General features: G+C 43.1%; 1 protein-coding gene across 6 annotated transcripts in view; it reads right to left on the reverse strand.

Moving 5' to 3' along the window:
* MYSM1 (Myb like, SWIRM and MPN domains 1) overlaps positions 1 to 1,895 on the reverse strand; it is a 38,845-nt gene extending 36,950 nt beyond the window's left edge. For all 6 annotated transcript variants that reach the window (XM_086717125.1, XM_086717123.1, XM_086717122.1 and 3 more), the window contains exon 1: positions 1,759 to 1,895. In XM_086717125.1, coding sequence (XP_086573251.1) covers positions 1,759 to 1,841 — 83 coding nt within the window. In that variant the 5' untranslated portion in view covers positions 1,842 to 1,895. The remainder of the gene's footprint in view (positions 1 to 1,758) is intronic.
* Between the last annotated feature and the right edge of the window lie 7,835 nt (positions 1,896 to 9,730).

The following is a 9,730-nucleotide window of genomic DNA, read 5'->3' on the forward strand; positions in this document are numbered from 1 at the left end:
TACGCCTGGAGCTCCAACATCAGGGAACACCACTCAGCAGAATATAATGTTAATGATGCTCCTTGGAGTTGGGTAAGGCAATGGCTCTGACCATCAGGAACCAGTAACTTTTGTAGTCCTGCTTGCATGAATCTAAGATGATCATAGATGTCACTAGCAGACCCAAGGCTCAAGCACATTAGCAAGAGAAAGGAAAGAAAAAGGCAGAAAAATTAAACACGATCAGAAAAATAAAGAACCTATGGTAAAGGGGTAGAGCCAATGCTCTCAGACATTTTGAGTTTCCGAGGCCAACTCACTTCTCTCTGGATTGCAGATAAGTATCCCTTGCTCATCACATGGACTTATTGTGACAAGTAAATTAAGTCATCCATGCAAGAGCACTTGGTCAAGATTAACTTGATCTACACAAATACGAACAATGATTGTTATTAAAGGCTCCTTACTCATCTGTACAGTTTTGCCTAATAGTTTGGGAGAGAATGACTATATGAATTTAATTACTCCTCACATTTTTATACTGCTTTAGTGTTCAGTAGAATTTTAGACCCACTATCTTAATCCCTCACTGGCAAGGTTGGTACTGTTCTCCAAAATTTACAGAGGCCCTAATATTACGTTGGACCATATGAAATTGCCATTTTTTAAGTCAAGAAATGGTCTAAGACTAGCAAATCCACCTGGTTCACTCAACCTAACAGACTTCTAATGAGGCTGTTGGCATTTATAAGCAACATAACTGGCTGAGTTTAGAACCGAGGTCTTCCTATTCCTGACCTGATTCCCGACCCGTCTATGCCTCTTCCACTTCTAAAAGGTGACTGGGGAAGCACATTTTAAAAATAGTACGTATCAATTTCTTACTTGGAAAGCAAGCAGCCAAAAGGCTAGATCTCTCAAGCTGGAGATTGTTGCTTAAAACCACATTGGCCTGTTCTCCAAGAATCTGCAAGTATTAAATAGTGACCCCTCACTAGGTCCACATAGTACCTTCCACGGGGGTAAGGAGACAGTGAAGAATAAAACATTTACATAGCTTGTACTGTATGCTACAGCACATCCCATGATTACTTCATCTGATGTTCATAACAACCACATGAGGCACACACCATGACTGTCAGTTTACACATGAGCTGTCTGAAGCTCAGGCAAGTTAGATGTCTGGCCCAAGGTCACACTGCTAGCAACTGGCAAGTCCGGCCGATGCAGGAGAACCCAGAGCTGTCCTAAAGTCCTATCCCTTCAAGTCAAGCTGCCTTTCAGGAAGTTTTTCACAACTAACCCCAAGTGAAACCTATGGTCAGTAGGGATGAAACGACACGCCCAAGGTCACACGGCTTACAGCGACAGAATTAAGGATTCTAGAGCTCAGGTCCCACCCAGAGTTCGCCCTTGTTTTAGTTATTGTCCGGAGGGGGCAAGTGGGCGGATTCTGGCGAGATTCTGCGGTGGAGCTAAAGGCGGAAGGAATCTAATTGTTGCAGAGAGTGCAATGTGCTAGGCGAAGTCGGCGCCCTCGCAACATCCCGGTAAAAGGTTAAACAGCCGTCCGACACTGGCCTCAGGTCCCCGCCCGCGGAGCTCAGGTGTAGCTTACAGGCGGGATGGGCGCGGCGCCTCCCTGGCCACCAGGAGACCCTGGCCCAGCGGATGGTCTTCCGCTTCCCTGTTCCTTGCCGGACCCGCAGCCTTTCCAGGTTACTCTCCTCGCACCCGCGCTCCTCCCCATCCCAGCGACACTCAGTCTCCACGCCTCACCCTGGCTGTGCCGTGGATGGCACCACGTCCCCTTCAACATCCACATCCGCCTCTTCAGCCGCCATGATGGGACCTAAACCCATCCGTCCTCCCGAGAGATCCCGCGAGAGGTGGAAGGATTGGGGTGGGGTCTCAGGCGTCACGGGGCGGAGTTGAAGCCTCGTCCAGCCCCTTCCGTGCAGTGGAGGCGGGGCCTCCAGAGAAAAAAAGGACCACAGTAATGTGCACCTTGGTTGGTTGGACCCAGTGTGTAACGTCCTTTGGAAGCAGTTTAGGCTTTCTTTGAAGAGATTGTGCTCTCGGACAAATTCTTGGCTCCTCACTTGTCTCATTGGTAAAATGGGAATAATGGTAAGTATCTGGAGTGCTGAAAAGTTCAAACCAGACCTGCTTTGAACAATGAAAGGTGACAACAATGAAAGACCCTTACCTGCTGCTGGTTTTCTTTTTTTCCTTTCCTTTCCTTTTCTTTTTTCTTTAAGGAAAAGGATCATTCAGCGATTATATGAAGTACTAAACAGCTTCTATTTTAAAATTCAAAAAAATGTTTAAGAATGTAACTGATTTTATAGAGATCTTTACAATTAATTAAAAATTCACATTCATAACCATTGATCTTTACAATAACCCAGTAAGGACTGGTATCATCAGTCACATTTTACAGATGAAGGAACAGGCTCAGAAAAGTGAAATGACTGGGGCGCCTGGGTGGCTCAGTCGGTTAAGTGTCCGACTTCAGCTCAGGTCATGATCTCACGGTTCGTGAGTTCGAGCCCTGTGTTGGGCTCTGTGCTGACAGCTCAGAGCCTGGAGCCTGATTCGGATTCTGCGTCTCCCTCTCTCTCTCTCTGCCCCTCCCCCACTCAGGCTCTGTCTCTCTCTCTCTCTCTCTCTCTCAAAAATGAATAAACATTAAAAAATTTAAAAAAAAAGATTGAAATGACTATCAAAGGATATATAGCTAGTCAAAGACAGAGCTAGGACCAGAATCTGGGTCTTTTGACCCTTTACTGAGTGCTCACCCTCTACAAATCATGTTAGGAACTGTGAAAGATAAACACCATTTCTCTCAAATTTTGACTTCTCAAGAAATTAGATATTGGCCTTAAGTATTCATCTACCTTAGGGGCACCTGGGTGGCCCAGTGGGTTAAGTGCTGACTCTTGATTTTGGCTCAGGTCATGATCTCACTATGGTTGGTGGGTTCCAGCTCTGCATCAGGCTCCACGCTGAGCATGGGGCCTGCTTGGACTCTCTCTCTCTCTCCCTCTGCCCCTCCCCCTGCTCATGCTCTCTCTCTCTCTCTCTCAAAATAAATTAAAAAAATTTTTTTTAAAGTATTCATGTACCTTAGCATTTATCAACTCACATTACTATAACTGTTTATTCACTTGTCTGCCTCTAGCTCTGAACTATGAATTCTTTAAGGACAAGGGCTTTATCTGCTAGTCTGCATACTAGTCCTTATACCACCAACATTCAGCATGGTGTCTGACACGTCATAGATGCTCAATAAATATTGAAGTGATGAATGAATGAATGAATGAATGAAACAATTTAAGTGTGCTCAAGACAGCCTTCTAACTGACCCAGGCAGCCTCTCCACTGTCATACCTCCTCATGTCACTTTTTGCTAAGTTTGTACAAAGAACAGAGGACAAAATAACAAAATTTAACTGCCATGTCTCTACAATTTCATAGTATGTTAAAAGAAAGTTTTTGAATTATCCTATGTTTAGATTTTTCTCATGAAAATGAACTTTTGTAATTATTCCAATCCCTGTAAATTTAGTTATTTGTAATAGCTAACACAAACATGAGAAGAACATTTTAGTTCATTATGATGCTCTGCTTTCCATAAACTGAAATCGAATGAATGTCAGAATAACTTTAGAGTAGAAAGGGAAGAGGATGACTTACAAACAGAGAGGATGGGTCATGGCTAGTATGATCACCTCCCATATCCCAGATATTGTGTAGGATAGAATCGCTTTTGGGCTTCCCAGGAAATCTGCAAAGTAAATATTATCACCCCTTATCCCCCGCCCCCACCTCATTTTAGAGTCAAGGAAACCAAAATTCATAGAGTTACAGTTATACAGCTGAGTACTCGAGGTGAGATTTCAATCCAAGTCTTTATCCCTCTATACCTCACTCTATTATATTCTTTTTTTTTTTTAATTTTTTTTTCAACATTTATTTATTTTTGGGACAGAGAGAGACAGAGCATGAACGGGGGAGGGGCAGAGAGAGAGGGAGACACAGAATCTGAAGCAGGCTCCAGGCTCCGAGCCATCAGCCCAGAGCCTGACGCGGGGCTCGAACTCACAGACCGCGAGATCGTGACCTGGCTGAAGTCGGACGTTTAACCAACTGCGCCACCCAGGCGCCCCTCACTCTATTATATTCTAATTCACAACAAAAAGAATAGGGTCTTTTGGAATACTATGTGAACTGGTATTTTCTCATTTGGTTTAAGAATAAATTATAACCAGATACTTTTTCTGATCTCTTTGAGGTGCTTAAGTCTAGAAGTGAGTAGAAAGTATATTTTGAAGGTTGGAAACTTATCTTGGGTTAACAAATTCTTTTTCTGTCCCCCATTAATACACTCTATTTCCTTCATTGGTCCTAAAACAGAATTAGTAAGAGGTGCCATATCTGCAAATCCTCACAAGTGTTGTTAGAGGAACATTCAGTCAATAAAGTGTCTGTCTCACATTTTAACTACATTGTGATTGAATCCATTGGAGAGGCAGTTTATGGCTTCGTTTCTTCCCATTTCTGGTGAAAAAAGATCACTGCATTTTTATTGAAGAAGCAAAGTATAATTGCAATATTAATCCGTAAAAAGCTAGCATGTTCGCATTCATGCTAATTAGCTCAGATTTGTAAAGTGCTTTAAAAGCAGTAACACAACTGCTCACTAATGTTATTGTTATGTTATGATCCGAGCTGTCAGCTAAATGACTGCCAGGGATTCAAAAGAGTTCCCATTTGAAAAATAAAATGGCCAGTGATCAGATAGGAAAACCACTTTATCTATACAGAGGTGAGATAATAGATGAATGCAGACATAGACTTACTTATGGGCTACACTTGGCAGGCAGTGGATATGGCTTGAATTGTTCCAGGAAAACAAGCTGCATTTTATTTTATTTTCCCTCCCCAGTTCCCTGAAATCACATAAGGTAGCTACTGAAAAAGCTGTTCTCAATATGTTGTAAGGAACGTCTGCCAATGCACTTCTTACATTTTAATTACAGTAATGTTACATCCATCTGACATTATTTGGAAGGGAAAGAAAAGATGCCAATATTAATGAACTCCTACTGTGTGCCAGCCATTTTACATACATTATTTCCTTATAGCTCTTGGAAGTAGGGAATTATTATTTCCACTTACAGATGTAGTAACTGAGATTCAGAATAGTTGAGCAATTTACCCAAGGAACGGTAGCTTATCGTTTTTTCCTGACATCGTGCTATCTTAGGTTAGGTTCTAATAGCATCATTTAGAATTGCATTTTTTCTTCTCAGCAACCCCCACTGAAAGGATTATGCCTCTTTCTTAACAGCTCCGGGAGGATGGGTATAGCTGGCCAGGCTTGGGTCACGTGCCATCCAAGAAGCCAGGTGGACTCAATTCCACCAGCATCACGTGGAATAAGGAGGCGCGGTGGCTCCCCGAGCAAAATAAGGGTACTGTTTCCAGAGAGAGGAAGAATGGAGGCTGGGTAAGTAAAACAACAGATGCCCACTATACTGTGCTGTGTTTCAAGTCCCCTCTGTTTCCTCAGGCCCTTAGTACAATCTGTTAACAGCTACAGGCTCATGTCAGCCCTACATCGGGCAAATTACTCAACCTCTCTAGACTGTTGCTTCTTCATTTATAAAACGACCTATGAAATAATCTCCTCCAGAGGTAAAATTCTTTCATCACATTCTTATTCATTTCATGGACATTTAGGAACATTGTTGTGGACAAAACGGGGATGGAATTGTGGAAGTTTGCATGAGGTTGTGTACGGTTGGCTGCTTAGTTAAGGACGGGCCATAAACAAAATATTCCCTCTGCCTGGAATCGGCAACCCTTCCCCCACTCCCAGCCCATCCACATTCTGGGGCGCTCTGCCGCTCTCTCACCCCCTCTCTCTCTTTCCCTCTGAAAGAGCTGGTTCTGACTCAGCTTTAGTCAACTGTTGCCATTTTGGAACTCTGGCTCAGAGTTACCAGATCTTCTGATTTTTCTTTTAAGACAGGCCAGAAATCAAGATTAATTTGTGAAAAACAATTCAAATTAACAACAAAAAAAAACCACTATTGAACCAAACAAACACTTATGTGGGCTGCATCTGACCTGCAGCTTGTGACTGTTGCCCTAAATCTTTCTTTTGCACTACATGTAACACTTCAGTGTTCTTATTTTTCATAGGTCTGAATATGGCACTAGACTAAAGTCTTCTTAAGGGCAGGGAACATGTTTCTTTTTTTCTTTTTCTTTTTTTTTTTAAAATTTTTTTAACGTTTTATTTATTTTTGAGACAGAGAGAGACAGAGATGAACGGGGGAGGGGCAGAGAGAGAGGGAGACACAGAATCAGAAGCAGGCTCCAGGCTCTGAGCCATCAGCCCGGAGCCCGACGCGGGGCTCGAACTCAGGGACCACGAGTTCGTGACCTGAGCCGAAGTCTGATGCCCAACCGACTGACCCACCCAGGCGCCCCTCTTTTTTTCTTTTTTAAAGAGAGAGCGTGTGCACATGCAAGTGGGAGAAGGGCAGAGAGAGAAAGAGAGAGAGAGAATCCTGAGCAGGCTCTGAGCTCAGCAGGGAGCCTGATGCAGGGCTCAATCCCATGACCCTGGAATCATGACCTGAGCTGAAATCATGAATCAGATGCTCAACCAGCTGAGCCACCCAGGTGCCCCATGTTTCTGTTCCTCTTTGCATGCCTCGCATGTAGCACAATGCCTGACACATAATAATCACTTAACGATTTTTTGTTGAATGAGTAAACCAACTACAAAGAATAAAGTCAGAGATTTTTCTTTTAGTTGAATACAGAAAACTTACTTTATAAACATGTAATCAATGGATATTTTAAATGAGAACTATATAAATAAATATACATATATATATACACACATACATGTATATAACGGTTGCATTATGATCCTGACAAAAAGTACACATCCCAACAGAGATAGGAAAAATTATAAACTTAAATAGATTCCCAAAGTCCTTTCTCATTAGTGAAAGAGATATATGAAGATGTATGAAGTTCTATTGCCTGCCTATTTATTTTGTGCACTGTCTATACTTTTGGAGGGAATTGAGGGTAGGAAGAAGGCAAATAACCAAGTTGAAAGGAAAAGTTTATTCTGTGTTTATTCTGAAGGGCTGTTTAAGATGAAGTATAAACCTCTCAGTTCTATAGCTCACACATGATTGAGTGTGTGTACATAGAATCCAGTCCAATGTCCTTATTGTCTAGATAGCTCACTTTCTTTCTTTTTTTTAAGAGAGGGAAACAAATCATAAGAGAATCTTTAAGGTTTATTTATTATTCACACACACACACACACACACACACACACACACACACACACACACACACAGTGCAAGTGGGGAAGGGGCAGAGAGAGAGACACACACAGAATCTGAAGCAGGCTCCAGGCTCTGAGCTGTCAGCACAGAGTCTGATGCAGCGCTTGAACTCACCAGCCATGAGATCATGACCTGAGCCGAAGTTGGACACTTATCTGACTGAGCCACCCAGGCACCCCTAGGTAGCTCCCTTTCTATATGAAAAGCCAGCTTCAGTGTTGTGTCCTTTCTTATATCTTCCTGACCATCCACATAAACCCCCTCCTCTGTGACCCTATAGCCACAAGTGTATGCTTGTGTCAGAGTGCCCGTAACTCTGGCCAGTAATTGTCTGTGGGCCTGCCTGTGTCCACACTAGCCTGAGACCTCCTTGAGGACAGGGATCATGTCTGTGGTATCCACACCTATCACATAGTAGGTGCCCTATCAATGTTTGGATGAACGACATGTCCTCTATATTATGAAGCATCTTGTTATCTCAAAGCTTCAAGATATTTCGTTCAATTCAGTAAATGTTTATTGAACACCTACTATGTGCCAAACACTATTCTGCATGCTTGGGATACGCCAATAAATAAAAAAGCCTAAGTTCCTACCCTGATAGAACTTATATATTAGCAGAGGGGGAAAGAAAATACACAATAGACATAATAAATTAATTATATATTTGTTAGAGGTGATTTTTTTTTTTAAAGGCACAAATTTTTTTTTAAATTTTTTTTTTCAACGTTTATTTATTTTTGGGACAGAGAGAGACAGAGCATGAACGGGGGAGGGGCAGAGAGAGAGGGAGACACAGAATCGGAAACAGGCTCCAGGCTCTGAGCCATCAGCCCAGAGCCTGACGTGGGGCTCGAACTCACGGACCGCGAGATCGTGACCTGGCTGAAGTCGGACGCTTAACCGACTGCGCCACCCAGGCACCCCTGTTAGAGGTGATTGAGTGCTATGGAACAAGAAAAAAAAAGTAGAGCAGGATTTGGATCCCAAGTGCTCAGAGTGGTGGAGTGGTGCAGGTTTTAAATAGGAGTTTCAGTGTAGAGCTGTCGGGAAGGTAGCATTTGAGCAGAGTCTTGCCAAGCTGAGGGAGGTGCCAAACTGATGTCAGGAGAAAGTGTTCAGGTGGAAGCAATGGCCAGCACAAAGATTCTGGGCAGGAATGTGCCTGGTGGAGGCCAGCCGGGTGGAGAAAATGAACGAAGGGAGAGTAGGAGAAGAGGAGGCCAGACAGGTAACAGGACCACATGCTATAGAGCTTTAGTTGTCATTGTAAGGACGTTACTTTTCATTCCGAGCAAATCAAGAAGTCATTGTAGCAACCAGTGAGATTGAAGATCGATATTAGCCATGGCAACCAGTGTCATACAGATATAACCTGAGAGCACCGTGCGTCTCTCACTCTCTGCACCAGAAAGTGCACACATGCACAGTCTAGGAAAGCAAGGGTGTTAACACCCCATGAGACAAGGAGACAACAGATCACCAATGGGGAGCAAACCCCTGTGGGATGGAGCCCCAGTTGGCCACAGAGTGGAACAGAGCAATAACTTACCCTTGCCATGACTTTCCCTCCTTTACTATTACGCTCTTTCCAGTCCTTCTTCATAATCCTTGGGACTACTTCCCAAATACACGAGTGTCTGAAGCCCTGATCTCATGGCTTTTTTCCTCAGGAAGCCCAAGATAAGACACTGTTGTTAGACCTGGGCTTTGAAAGTTGAGCAAGAGCTTTCCAAGTGTAGAGAGAGTGAAAGTGCACTCCAGGCAAAAGAAAACAAAATGCAGAAGAGAAGACAAGGAGGCATGGATGGTACAAGAAGACAGGGTGAGGGAGTTGCAGCAAGCTGCTGTGGCCAAAGCATGGGGTGTATGGAGGACATGAGCAGGAGAAAGCCAGTGGCAAGATTTGTTCATTGAGAGATACCTGTCGGATACGCTAGACTGAAAATATTGAAAAAATGGTACCCCAACGTTGTGTTTGTTGTTTGTCCCATAAGCATTCACATGGTTCTAGGGGTGACTGGCTGGTTCAGTCAGTAGAGTTTGCAACTCTTGATCAGGGTCGTGAGTTTGAGCCCCACATTGGGCATGGAGCCTACTTAAAAAATAAAATAAAATGCTATTAAAAAAAAAAAGCATTAATAGTATTCTTCATCTCTAGGAAATCAGTGGCCCATGGACTGAGTAATAACTGTGAGCCATGCACTCAAGACAAAATTGAATATTTGGATGAAAGACCAAATTCTGGAAACTAACACTGCTCTCAATGTGCATATTATCAGCAGGTACATAAAACAAATTTACAGCCATTTTATTGTGACCAAAGGAGAGGGGATCCTGAAAAATTTCAAGGAAGTGAAGTAAAT

The sequence above is a fragment of the Puma concolor genome, chromosome C1 (genome assembly GCF_028749965.1).
Source record: "Puma concolor isolate L17-30 chromosome C1, mPumCon1.1.hap2, whole genome shotgun sequence".
NCBI classification, from domain to species: Eukaryota; Metazoa; Chordata; class Mammalia; order Carnivora; family Felidae; genus Puma; species Puma concolor.